Genomic DNA, 14,728 nt, shown 5'->3' with positions numbered 1-14,728 from the left:
TCTTATCTTCTGAGTCCATCAAATTCATAGAATTTTACAATACCACTTTCTTTCAAAAGCCAGTATTCTTCTCTCCAGTTCCTTTGTCATTATCCAAGTTTCACAACCACATAACATACTGCTAAAGATGCATGTCTCAAGAAGACTTAATTTGGTTTTTAAGCTGTTATTTTTACTCTTCCAAATTTTGTCCAGGATTTTAATACTGTTAAAGCCTTTGCACTTCTAATTTTAATTTCTTTTTTTTTACAGTTTAGATTGTGTTATACAACTTCCAAGTTGAGTAAACTGTCCAACATTCTCAAGTTCCTTTCCCTCTACAATAATCTTTTTTCCAATCTTCCTTTCACCAAAACCCATTGTTTTCATCTTTTCTATATTCATTCTCAATCCGTATCTTTTCCCTTATCTATTTAGATTATGTATCACTTGCTCAAGTTCCATTTCGTCTTCAAGTAAAATAATGTCATCTGCAAAGCACAAGTAGTTGAGTCTTATTCCATCAATGGAGATTCCCGTGTCCTCATTTCTGATTCTGTCCATCAATCTCTCCAAGTATGAAATGAAGATTATTATTATTATATAAATTAATACACACCCACACACACACAGTACATATATTTTAATTTTACATTATTTATCAATGCAGACCTGTATGTTACACTGTATTAGATTTACTGTGAACAGTTTCTTTAAATGCAGAATTGATTATGAAAGTTTTCAAATTCACTAAGTGAATGAATATGCAGAGTATTCATAAATATTAATAATTTTATTTAAAAAAAAAAAGTATTACTTGCCCACTACTAAAGCTGGTAAAAAAAATCCTGCAGATCCAGCCATTACCTCAAAATTTTGATTTTTTGTTTTATACACTAGCAGACTGAGTTTTGTTATCTGAAAAATAAGAAAGACTAATTACTGATGTTGACACATATACACACACACACAAAATTTCATATCCTCTGTTATAAAATCAGCCATGCACTCTGGGTAGAAAATCCTAATATACATGGTATGTTTATAAGAACTTTTCAAATGAATATCAGTTAACAAGTCCCATAAGAGAGACTTAAATTTCCAGAATGAAAAAAAACTTTCCATTCTGGAAATTTAAGTCTCTCTCTCTCTCTCTCTCTTCCCCATTACCAAAAAAAAAAAAAAAAAAAACAATACAAATTAACCAGTCTCATAGTCTCATACAGAGATGAAGGGTTTCTTTTTTTTTTTTTTTTTACAAACCTGAAAACTGAAGATTACAACCTCAAATTCAGGCAAATCAGCTTGTGGCAAATTGTATAACTGACAATGCAGAGTAGAGAGTGGGTACACATTCAAATTTTCAAACGGTGCACAAAGGAGTCATGTGGTAGGCACTCAACATGATAAAGAGCAAATGGCAAGTGAATTGTGTTTGAAGCTCTTTTCGTGAAGGAATCAAGTTGCACACTTAGATGTCTTGTAATGTCTCAAAGACATCGTCTAGATGATTTCACATAGAGAAAAATTATTGGAAAACTTGAAGAAGGCTGCAGAATTACTAATATCGTCAGAGAGTCTGATATCTCATATAGCACCATATCCAGGCTCTGGGTAGTGTTTCAAACCAACAGAATGTGTTCCAGACGTTGCTAAGAGGTCGCCCTCGCTCTACCATGGAGCATGAAGACAGATTTTTGATTATAACAGCAAAACATAATTTACACACCATGGCAGGTCAGCTTGTAAGTAGACTTCATTCAAGCACAGATATCTTAACAAACTGTGGCAAGATGTCTGTGACAAGTAGAGCAATATGCCTAAAAGCCTGTAGTCCACAGCTCATCATAGAGCACGTTTTCAGTGATGCTGTATCCATAAAAACTGGACAAGATACCAATGGGCTAATGCAACCTTTAGAGATAAGAGTTGTTTTAGTCTTTCCTCCAATTCTAGACAGAACTTGATCTGGCATGAAAGTAGTACTGCTTACCATCAAGAGAATATTCTTGAAAGAGATAGATATGGCAGTGCTGGGGGATTGGTGTGGGGAGGCATAATGTTTAATAGATGCATCGAGCTACAAGTGCTGGAAAAAGGGACTATGACTGATGGGTGATATTGCAACGCAGTTTTTCAACATCATAATCGATTGTTCCGTGGTGCTACAGGCAAAGAATTCATTTTCATAGATGATAATGCCACACCACACCACATCATACATGAGTAGCGGAGATAATTCTGGAGCCCGAGAATATTAATCAAACTGAGTGACCAGCATCACAGTCCCAGATCTCAACTCCATAGAACATGTTTTTAGAATACAATAGGGAGATGCACTGCTGCTCGAAATTCCCATCAAGGAAACAAACAAACAATCCTTGCTCTGAAGGAGGAGTGGGCCAGTTTGCCTCAAAAACTCCTGACTCACTTGGTGATAAGCATATCACAATGTTGTCAGACTTGCATCGCAGTTATGATGTATATATTCCATACTGAAATGTCTCTCCATACTGAAATATCTTCCTTAACTACATTCTTAGGAAATTTGTAACTTTTGCCAACAACATACTGCAATTTAATCTGTATGAAATTTATAACACATTGTTTGTGTAATATAATTTATTAGTAAGCTGACAATAAATTTATGTACATATTTGGCTGTAATCATGAACATATTTTTCATATATACAGGTAAAAATGTAAAAAAAAGGTAGTCTACTTTTTAAATACTACAAAAAGTTTGCTACACTGACACAAAAAAATGTGTAAAAAGAAACAATGTTTGAACAGCTTGCAGATCAATGATAATCAAACATATAAATATCAGAGAAAAATTATTAATGAAAGTTTGAAAATTAAATTTTTTATGTGAATGACAAAATCTGAAGAACACATTAACAGTCATAACTAAGGAAGCAAGTGGTGAAATTTTCCCTTGGAAAGAAAAATGTTAGGTAAAGAAGAGAAATTTATTACTTTCCCTCATGAATGACTATAGAGTGACATTGCTGGACACTGTGGTAGATTGCTCATTTGAACAGCAGCAGTAGTAGCACCAAATGAACATTAATCAATACTATAGGTTCAATGCTGGAGTGAAAAAAAATTGCGACTGGTTGTTGTGCAGTGTTCAACTTCTGGGGAGATTGGAGAAAAACCACACATACATCATGCATATAGCAGCACTCAATACTCAATGTTAGAAATGTCCCCCTTTTGCCTTCACGCAAGCCTGAAGTCTGTGAAGCCACATATCAATGGCAACATGCACAACATCCAACAGAAACACTGTCACAGCTCACTCCAAATCCACCTTCAGGCTGGCGATACTGGGTGTTGTTTCTTGCAAGGCTACCCTCTCAAGCTCCAACTACAATTTGAAGTTCAACAGATTCAGATTAGGATTTCCAGATGGCTAATCAAATGATGATATGTGGTCAGGCACATTCACCTCCATCCACTATTGTGCAGTCCTCGCCTTGTGTGTAGGGGCTGAATCCTGTTGGAAGGTCCACTGCCTACAGTGAAACATATGTTGTTCAGGGTTCATACTACAGGTTCCAGCAGGGTGTCTTGATACACTTTGGCAGATGTTTTGACCTCTTTCTCGCAGAAATGCAGCTTGGATACCCCCCCCCCCCTCTAGATCACACACCATTATGGCATGTGCTGTGCGATCAGCCAGGACATATAACCGATCATTTTGGTAGTTAAACAACTCTTCAATGTTCTCCTCATCTGTGAAGAGGATATCTCTGTGTCTGCTGTTCACATACCACTGGAAAAGTACCTTTGATTTTATCACTCTCTGCCACATAAGCTGTGGTGTTACGAAGAAAGATGATAGGCTCTTACTCTGAGGTCATCAGTCAGCACATGACATTGCTCTCTGCGAAACGTTCATCTCTAATGACATCACTGTCTGCATTCTCACAGGATTATAGACAGATTGTGACGTATCTAACCACCAAAGAACAGGCCAGCATGGCTGACCTGTTCTTTGGTGGTTAGATACGTCTTCTGTATTGTTACAACAGTTAATAGTATGATACACAACTATCCTACTGATTCTTATTTTTTTAGCATGTTGAAAAAAAATAACAGATGACTGCATTCCGACCTTGTGAAATGATATTACATTTACACAGTTCTCATGATTCTCCACTGTAAGTTAACCCATATGTTTAAACATCTTTCTCTCTCTACTGATAAACACATAAATGTTGGCTATGCACAGCACCATGCAAATCTGTGGGCAGCGTGGGGATTTCGAGTTGTAGCAATAAATATTGCTACAACTTCCGAATACAACAATATTAGCAAGACTGTGTGTGTGTGTGTGTGTGTGTGTGTGTGTGTGTGTGCGCGCGCGCGCGTGTGTGGATTATTCTGATAAACAACACTTTTGAGATACCACCAAAGGAAAAAATCTAGTGTTGATAAATCTGGTGATCTTGGAGGTCACAATTCTTTTGAAATGATACAGTAACCAAAAAATTGTTGCAAGAAATGTACAGTACAATTCAACATGTAGCACTGTCTTGCTGGAACCATTAATGGCATTTGCTGACATCGAGGAATGTCATAAACTGTGTGATAATGTCTTGGTAGATGGAACTATTCACTGTCATTTCAAAGAAAATGGGTCCCACTATACGTCGGCGTGATATTGCACACTAAACTTCAATTTTTTGAGAATGCAAAACTTTTTCATGCAAAGCATGTGGATTTTCACATGACCAAATCCAATTGTTTTGACTATTCGCATACCCACTGAGGTGAAACCAGGCCTCATCACTGAAGAAAACGGAATCAAGCATCTCTATACCACATTCTTCAACAAATGAACATAACCATCAACAAAAGATTATTCATTTGCTTTTATCTGGGTCCATCAGTTCATGGAGTGAGTGCACACAATATGGATGAAGGAGTGCCTGGAAAATTTGGCACAAACATTTTTGCCTTAAGACATTTTCATCGCAAGACATTTTGCATTCATTTCTGTAAATAATCAATGAATGATAAAGGGTATTATAAAATCATTAAAAAGGCAAATCTTTATTAAGTAAATGTCAGTGATACATAACATAATGAAATCATTTAAAAATTGTGCAAATTAAAAGAGATGCTGTGTAAATAACTTTTTGATGTGGATTGTCAATTTAACAAATCCATCAGTAACATCGCTCATTGGAAGAAATGCTAATGCTGTGAAGCCTTTAATTTTTATGTTGAATTCAGCATCTGTTTGATAGTGTAACTTCAAACCAATGGCAACAATTTTAAGATAAAGATTTTGTGCCATATGAAATAAACTACCTGTTATAGTTGTTGATGTAAATATGTTAGAAAAAGTGTTGACAGTTGCTTTCTCAAAGTCAACCATTAATGTTTCGGATCTAATGATGAACGTAAGCCCTTTAAGGCACTGAATAATCTGCTGTAAGTTAATTCTGATTTGCCAGGAAGCAAAGCAAAAAGCTGCCACGGAATCCTTAAGGGTCTCATGCCGGTCCCAAGCCTAGATAAAGGAGGAGGATTGGTCAGATGTGTGTCGATGCTCTGACTGTAAAGAAAAAACACAGTTGCTATCTGATGCCTATACGATCAACAGCTACAACATGCCGGCTCGGGCGTCGCCCGGATAAACAAGGCCCACGATACCAATCGAGTGATCAGGGGGTGGATCAACAAGTGGGACACCGAAAGGAAACAGAAACTGAAGCTAACAGAACTATTATCAGTAGGAACGTGTAATGTATGGACACTTTGGATGTCAGAAAAACTAGAATTACTTCACGAGGAAATGAAGAGATATCGGTGTGATATATACTAGGACTGGCAGATTTGTGATGGACATCAGCAGGAAAGATAAACAGATGCGAAGTCATATGGTCGTGGCATGACACCAAGCATGAAGCAGGTGTTGGCTTCCTTCTTAACAAAAAAAGCCAGAAAAGCACTGTTAGGCTACAAACCAGTCAATGAACAAATCATACCAGCAAGATTTCAAGCAAAATCATTTAATATATCAATAGTCCAGATATATGCACCCACATCTGAGAGTACAGATGATGATATTGACTTATTTTACAAAGATCTGAGAGGGCAACAGAAACAATACCAAAGCGAGATGTACTAATTATTGAAGGAGATTGGAATGCCAAATCAGAATATGTAATGATGTTGGGAAAAAGTCATGGGGAAAATATGGTTTCGGAGAAAGAAATGAACAAGGTGAAAAAATGTTAGAATTTGCTGTGAACCACAAGATGATGATCTGTAACACAAAATTCCAGCAAAAGGAGTGTAGAAAATGGACGTGGCAATTAAATGATGGGAAAACCAAGAACATAATTGATATGATTATGATTAAAAGAAGATGGACAACATCAGTATAGTAGTGTTGAACTTTTCAAGGAGAGGATATAGACTCAGATCATAGTATAGTGATTGCAAACATCAAGTTGAAATTAAAAAGAAAATATAAATCTGATCTTCAGAAACAAAGAGAGCAAGTGAATAAGTGAAGCAGAAATAGGAAGAAGATACAGAACAGTGTTCGAGGAGAAACTTAAAAATGTGGACAAAGAAAAAAATTTGAATCTAAGAGTGAAAGGATTAATGGAGATGATAGAAGATGCAGTTGAAGAAACAGCACCAGAAGAAGAGAAGATTAGGAAGAAATGGATTAGACAAGAAACACTGAAGTTAGTACAGCAAAAAAGAATGCTGAAGATAAGAAGGAATACATCAGAACAAATGGAAGAGCAATATAGAAGAAAATGTAACAAGGTGAAAAAAGCAGTCAGCCGAATAAGATGAAATGGTTAGAAGCCCAATGCAATAATACAGAACAGTACTATGGAGAGCATAAAACTAGGGGGGGGGGTGTACAAAATGATTAGAACCATTAATAGAAGGTGGCAACCAAAACAGACCACAGTTAAAGAGAAAAGAGGCAAAGTATTGATGAATAAAGATAAAATTGTAAAGCAATAGACAAGATACTATAGTAACATATGAAAAACAAAAAACTAGATTTAGATAGCATTGGGAAACTGACTGAAGAATTGAAGCAGATATCGCCACCAAGTAACGAGTATCATATGGAATCACTCGATTTGTATCGTGGACCATGTTGATCCAGGCGACGTTCAAGCAGGCATGTTGTAGCTGTTGATGGTACAGGCATTAGATAAGAATCGTGTTTTTTCTTTACGGTCAGAGCATCGACACTCATCTGACTAATCCTCCTCCTCTTTTATCCAGGCTTGGGACTGGCATGAGACCCCCGTAAGGATTCCATGGCGGCTTTTTGCTTTGCTTCCTGGCAAATCAGAATTAACTTAAGAATTAAGTTACAGCAGATTGTTCAGTGCCTTAAAGGGCTTGCATTCATCATTAGATCCCGAAACATTAATGGTCGACTTCGAGAAAGCAATTATCAATGCTTTTTCTAACAATTTTTACATCAAAAACTATGACTGGTTGTTTATTTCACATGGCTCAAAATCTTTATCGCAAAATTGTTGCCATTGGTTTGAAGTTACGCTATCAAACAGATGCCGAATTCAACACAAAAATTAAATGCTTCATAGCATTAGCATTTCTTCCAATGAGCTATGTTACTGATGGATTTGTTGAATTGACGATCTGCAGCATCTCTTTTAATTTGCACAATTTTTAAATGATTTCATTATGTTGTGTATCACTGACATTCACCTTAATAAAGATTTGCCTTTTAATGATTTTATAATACCCTTTATCATCCATTGATTATTTACAAAAATTAATGCAAAATTGTCTTACGGTGAAAATGTTTTATGGCAAAAATGTCTTAAGATGAAAAGTTTGCTGTGAAATTTCCTAGAACCTGATGAAGGTATAATGATCTTGCTGCTTTCTGAGCACTACCGCATGACACAGAAATTGCATGGCAAATTTCCTGAGGCTTTTTGTTGGGGAACACTGCAGTGCTCTCTTTACCTCATCCATTTTATCTTCAATCAAAATGGAGGATCTTCTGGAGTAATTTCTATCTGTAACAACCAGTTTTTCCAAAACGCTGCGCTAATCTCATTAACATCGACTTCTGAGGGACTGCTGTACCGAGATATTTCTCACAATATTTCTTGGCAACACATGTCTAAGAACGATTAGCAAAATAACTTTCCAAATGAAAACTCATTGTGGCTGGGAAAAAGCATTTCACTTCCACAATGAATACAGCAACAATGAGAACAACCTGTACATGTCACAGTGAACTAGGCATCTCCGATATTTTGTAATAATATGATAATAATGACATCTAGTGGTGTAAGGAATTATTATAACGATTTGGAAACAACTGGTACAAATTCAAACTTTCAGTTTGTTGACTTTACAATCACTCTGTACTTCAGTCTTAACTAACTTTTTGAAGAAGGTAGAAAGCCAGGGTCCATTCTTCAAGCCTGTACTGACAGAGAGCCCAAGCTATTGATGAATCAAATCTTTTCAAGAGGGGAAGGGGGACAAGGGAGCTTTAATGCCACAAGCTATCTTGTAGCATTAAACCATAACACTTGTATTGTTTGCTATAATAATGGGAGTTTTTTGGTCAGTTTGAGATGTAGGGTTAAAACCCTATTTGTCTGTGTCAAAGATAAGCTAACTTGGCAATAGATGAAGAAAAGACTGAAAAAATTTTCTCTAGGCAACTGGAATCAAACCTATAATCTTTCTTTGGGCAACTTAGGTTCCACAGTTCTATGTGTGCATGTGCATGCAAGCTTTTATGGCCATTTTTGATGGAAATATCAACAAAAAGGCAACGAGAAGAGAACAAAGGTCTCTCTCTATGTAAGAGGAGAGATTTGGCAAAAGCTCAGTGCAGCTGCTATTTGTATCATGGCATTTAGGATTTTTAAATATATTTTTGAGATGTCACCCCCAAAATTTAATGATCAAATCCACTGCTGGGCAAGTATTTCTTCAAAAAATATTGTTTATAAAAATTTATAACTCTTTAGACAAGTACATTTCCTAACAATAAAACATAATTAAAAAGGTACAAAACTTACATCCCCTCCACTATCTTTAATTCCAATAATATTTGGATGGCTTGCAAGTTTTATAATAACTGAAGCTGGCAAATCAACTGAAGTATTAGAAGGAACTGAATATAGTATGATGGGGACTGGACTAGCATCCGCAACCTAACACAAGATATGTGATATTATAAATAAAAAGTTGACATACTATATTTAAATAAAGCAATTTAAAAGGATTTAATAAACTTAAAATTATGAACTTTTCATAGCATGTTGCTTATTGTTCTTGGTAAGCTGAAATCCACATTTTTACTTCAGCCTCAGATAAAGCATCCTATTAATTTAATCACTCTGTAAAGGGAGAAAAAACTAATTGTGTATTAGCAGCAAAAGAGAAAAATATTCACTGTTCCATTTCAGATCTATATTGAAAGAAAGAAGACCAACATTTTACTCTGAAGTCACTTCTAAAATTGACAGAACTGAACATCAATGTATAAAGCATCAATGGAAAAGAGATACAATCAGCAGAGTAAGTAGAGAAATACTTTACCAACTTAACTGATGCTACAAAGATAAAGAATATTAAAATAGATGATATTATTCTAAAGATTAAGATTATTTATTCAGGCAGTTGGAGTCAAAGAAGGAAAGGAGATATGGTATTCGACACTAAACACGAAGATGAACTTCTTCAATGGTAGGCAAATAAATTATAACAGACACGAAGGTATTCAGGTTTTAATCCTATACCCAAGAGTAAGCAAACAGTTTGCCATAAAGTATCTTAACGACTAAGCTACTTGTATATAAAAGCTTTTGACTTCACATCAATGGCCTTAGTATTGCACATTATACAACACACTTCATTTTGGAAGTGTATATTGCTGTGCATTACAGAAAGAGTCACTACCTACATTGATTCTGACCTTTATTGAGGTTTCCTCTGGTGAGAGCTGGACACAAGAAGATACTTGGGTTAATATAATTGTCTATTATAATTTATTTAATAACCAAATGAGGGGGAAAAAAAACCTTTCCAGATCAATGATAGGCAGTCTTTCAAGTGAAATGATGTAGCAGATTGCAAAATTGGAGATTAGATGAATTACTCATTTGTGCTTATGGGTCTAATATTGACAGTGCTGGTAGAGAGGTAAGAGAAATTTTCTAGCTGCATCAGAAAGAGTGGGGTGCTTAAGGGTCAAAGCTATATAACTGAGAGGAGATTTCAACCTCACCTTCTCATGGTGCACCCTGTTAGGTGCATCTGGATACTGAATGGACGAGGATGGTCTGGCAATTTAGGAATTAGCCGACCAAATTGTAATTCTTATCGAATTAAACCAAAATTTTAAATGATGGTACAATATGACAGAATTTCATTCCAACTGGGGCATCGCCTGGTTAAACAAGGCCCCCCTTTTTTCGCCTGGGAACCAGGGCAAACAGTGAAAAGTCAACTACTGGAACAAATCCTAAAACCCACCCAAACTCAACATCACCAGTTCAAGATCAGTACTATCAACATAAGAAGCTTGAATGGCAAAGAAAGGGAGCTAGCTGAAGAATTAGATAAGTATCAGATCGACATAATAGGGGTGACTGAAACAAAAGAGACAAAAACTGGCGAGATCTTTCTGAGCAATAAACAAAAAATTATATTCAGGTAATGACAATAAAGGAAAAGAAGGAGTAGCCATTGTATTCAACACGAAATACTATGCTAATCTTCTTGAATGGCAGGCAGTCTCAAGTAGAGTAATGTGGGCAAATATAAGAATGGGGAACTGGACAATGAGACTTATTTGTGCCTATGGTCCCACAGATGGTTCTACTAAGGTAGAAGTGGAGGAATTTTTTGAGGCTTTAGAGAAAGAAACTGACACAATGAAAAAGGAAAAGTTGGTTCTTGTTGGGGATCAAAATAGCAGAATAGGAAATCATTGTCAGACATATTGGGAAAATTTGGAGAAAAGAGCAAAGATAATAATAATAATGGCAAATACCCGTTGGATTTCTGCTCAGGACATGGACTGTTACAAACATAATGTTCCAACATAAAAATGTGCACAAATTCACATGGATAGAAGAGGCAAGGAATAAGAAAAGTCTGATTGCCTATGTTATTGTTGATAATGATGTTTTCTCACTGGTTCAGAACACTAGAGTGTACAGAGGATTTGAAATTGGAAGTGATCACCGTTTAGTCTTAAGCAGGATAAAGTTGAATTTCGCATTAAAAACAAGAACATGAAAGAAAGTTTTAAAGCGAATAAAAGTTGAGCAGCTCTCAGATGTGAACTGCAGACTAAAATACACAAATATTATTCAAGAAAAAATGAAAGAGTTAGAGAACAGGAATCAAACCTAGGAGAGTCAGTGGCAAACCCTGAAGAAAACACTGACTGATTCAGCCAGACAGGCATGTGGTGAGGTTGTCTGTAAGGATAGAAAAATCAGGATCCCCATGGTGGACACAGGAAGTTAAAGAGGCAGTGAAGGAAAAGAAGAAAGCATATTGAAAGTTCCTGGCAAATAAGTCAGCTTGTGCTCTTAAAGAATACAGAGACAAATGTAAGAAAGCTAAACCCTGTGTAAAACTAGCTAAACAAAAGTCATGGGAGGACTTTTGTAAGAACATAGAAAATAAATATCAAGAGGTGGCAAAATATTCTGGAGGTTGTTGAAGAAGCTCAGAAATGGAGGAAAAAGTGCTATAAAAGGAATTAAAGATGATAAAGGTGACATGAAAACTGGAGAGAAAGATATCTTTGAAGTATGGAGTAATTACTTCGAAAAATTGCAGAAGTAGATGATATTCGACCAGAAATGCCCAAGTATGGAGGTATAAAGCTCTTACAGTGGCTGCACTACATTTCAGAAGATCTGGACAGAAGGACGAATTCCAGATTGGAGTAGAGCTCTCATAGTGCCCATATATAAAAAGGGAAATAAAACTGAATGTGAGAATTACAGAGGTATTCTCTACTGAGTGTTGCTGGTAAGATATATGCAAGTATACTTGAGAAACAGTTGAGAAAGCTTGTGGAAGTGAAGCTTGCTAAAAAACAAGTTGGAATTCAGGCAAAATAGAGGCTGTCAGGATCAGATTTTCACTTTATGACAGATAGTTGAGAAATCATGGGAATATAACAAAGATCTGTATTCATGTTTTGTCGATCTGGAAAACGCATATGACAAAGAGCCAAGAGAGAAGCTATTTGAAATGCTATAGTTGTATGGTATCAATGGGGCATTATATCAAGCAATACTTAGTCTTTATTTAAGTTGTAAGTCAGCAGTTCGAATTGAAGGAAGTATAGGAAGGTGGTTTAATGTTAACTCTGGTGTCAGAGAAGGATGTACATTATCCTTTCTGTTATTCATTATCTATATGGATCACATTATGAAGGAAAGTGGTATTAAACCTGATATTAAAATTGGGGATGCTAATCTCAGCTCTTTGCTTTATGCGGATGATGTTATACATCTAAATAAATCTGCTACAAGTCCGCAAGATTCCCTGACTAGTGAATAACTGTTGTAATAGATATGATATGAAGGTCAGCATTAAAAAGATCAACTACATTGTGAATGGAGAACTTATAGAACAAGTAAAACATTTCAACTACTTAGGCACGATTTTTAGTGAAGATGGTAAATTAAATATCGAAATAGACAACAGAATCAATAAAGCTGGTATGGTAGGAAGTCAACTGAATAAATTTATGTGAAAAGAGAAATTAGTCAGAACACTAAATTAGCTGTAAACAAGACAGTATTCAAACCAATTTTAACTTATGAATCTGAGAGCTAGGTCAGAAGTAAAACACTTGACCAAAGACTAGAGACTGCAGATATGAGAGTCCTGAGAAAGATTAAGGGCATGAATAGATGGCATCAATGGCAATATCATATTAAACACGAGGATATTCAGAAAGAACTTGACATTGTCAGCATCCAGGAATGCATTAGCAGAGCTAATCTTAGGTGGTATGGTCACTTAAATAGAATTGGAGAGGAAAGATTAGCAAAACAAGTGTTCTCTACCAGGTTGGCAGGAAAAAGACCCATATGAAGACCAAGATATAGGTGGATTGATACAGTAAAATGTGCCTTACAAGATAGAAATATAAGCTCTCATAATGTTGGAGTCTTGACAGCTGACAGACCGATTTGGAGGAAAATTGTTGATAGGAAGTTAGTAATGATGTAATTTTTCATGTAGTACTATCATATCCTGTACACACCTTGAGGGTATATATCAGGAATTTGATGATCAAAAAAAAATAATTGGGGATTGTGGTTTCCTGCTGAAGACAAAGTAATTATGTAGGTTCTTAATTATTCAATAAAGATTTAATGAATCTTTATCACTTATTTACTTCTTGCAAAATTTTAACATAGCATCAAAACTATCAGCAATATAGTGATAAGTCAAAATAAAGTGGAAGATAATATTAATTCAGTATAACATTAAATACATGATGTCAATTGCTTGGCTACAGGTAATAAACTAGGTCTGAAGTCATTAGGGTTCAACAAACAGATAATTTGGCAGCCTGGTCGGACAAGTGGATAAACATGCCTACACACTAACCAAAAGGCTACAGATCTGACTAACTGTAGGCATAGATGTTGCACAAATATCCTCAAGGAAAATGAATTTCACTGTTGCTACACTGCTCTGCTTAGTGGAGACCTGAAGTGAATTGATGAAGTTCCATGTTTGGTCACTAGAGCAGGGTTTCCAGTTCATGTAAAAAATAATAATCAAAAGTTTAAATAATAAGAAGAAACTTATCTCACCCACAGTACTAATATACTATAGTAGGTTTACTTTTATCAGTGGGAGTCTCTCTCTTTCACATACACACACACAGATATTCCAGAAATTATATCTTCTTCTTTTTCAGTCCCTTTCCATCCACTGCTGGATACAGGCCTTCCCCTGCAAGTTTCCAGTTCCATTTAACCATGTTCACCATCTCATGTCAAACCTTTGTGGATCATTCCTCCATCTTGTTCTTTGGTAACCTCTCCTTCTCTTAGTATCCACTCAGAGCAATTTTCGTCTGGCAATCATTAATATGTCCAGCCTATCTATCTCCATTTACATGCTTTCAAATCTTCACAATATTTTCTCTCCGGTTATTAAATCTGCCTGTATGCTTAAAAAGAAATCTATTTAATATGCACATTATTCTAGCATTTACCTATGGAAGTGAGACATGAGCAATGACTGAAAAATGGGAAACAGGTTGTGAATGACCCAAAAGAGTCTAAGAGAGAGAGAAATGATCACCTAACAACAAGGGATACAATAAGAAATACGAGAATTAGAGACATGACTGGAGTAAAAGATATATACATATCCAGATCCAAATGCTTGTGATCCTGTTACAGAAATTATCCATGTTGAATAACACTCTGTTCAGATTCCTACCCAATATCATAGTTTTTCCAAAAAGTGTGCCAGGGCAGTTCGAGAAAAACAAAGTGAGACAAAAACTCTACCTTCATTTATAGCCTAAAATGCAGCCCACAACACTTGCAAAATCATCATTAACAGTGTGAGGCTAATTTTGAAAGAGCTAAATGTAGAAAATTCACACTTGTGCCAAAGCAGTTGTATCTTTGGTCCCTTGCTAAAGCTGTTTGGATGCAACTTCTGTCCATGCTCCCATACCTCTCTCTCTCTCTCT

General features: G+C 35.9%; 1 protein-coding gene across 2 annotated transcripts in view; it reads right to left on the bottom strand.

Annotated features, from left to right (window-relative positions):
• LOC150110629 (4-hydroxy-2-oxoglutarate aldolase, mitochondrial-like) overlaps positions 1-14,728 on the bottom strand; it is a 100,753-nt gene that overhangs the window by 27,270 nt on the left and 58,755 nt on the right. Inside the window, exons 4-5 of one of the 2 annotated variants that reach the window (XM_090395337.1) lie at positions 9,051-9,185; positions 801-897 (exon numbers count right to left, since the gene is read on the bottom strand). In XM_090395337.1, the coding sequence (XP_090251463.1) occupies positions 801-897; positions 9,051-9,185 (232 nt within the window). Of the gene's footprint in view, positions 1-796; positions 898-9,050; positions 9,186-14,728 lie in introns of both variants that reach the window. The other variant, XM_090395346.1, reaches the window with a different exon arrangement.

Source organism: Typopeltis vanoorti, chromosome 1 (assembly GCF_054136105.1).
Source record: "Typopeltis vanoorti isolate ZY-2024b chromosome 1, IOZ_Tvanoo_1.0, whole genome shotgun sequence".
NCBI classification, from domain to species: domain Eukaryota; kingdom Metazoa; phylum Arthropoda; class Arachnida; order Uropygi; family Thelyphonidae; genus Typopeltis; species Typopeltis vanoorti.
This window is presented reverse-complemented; position numbering and strand designations above follow the sequence as displayed.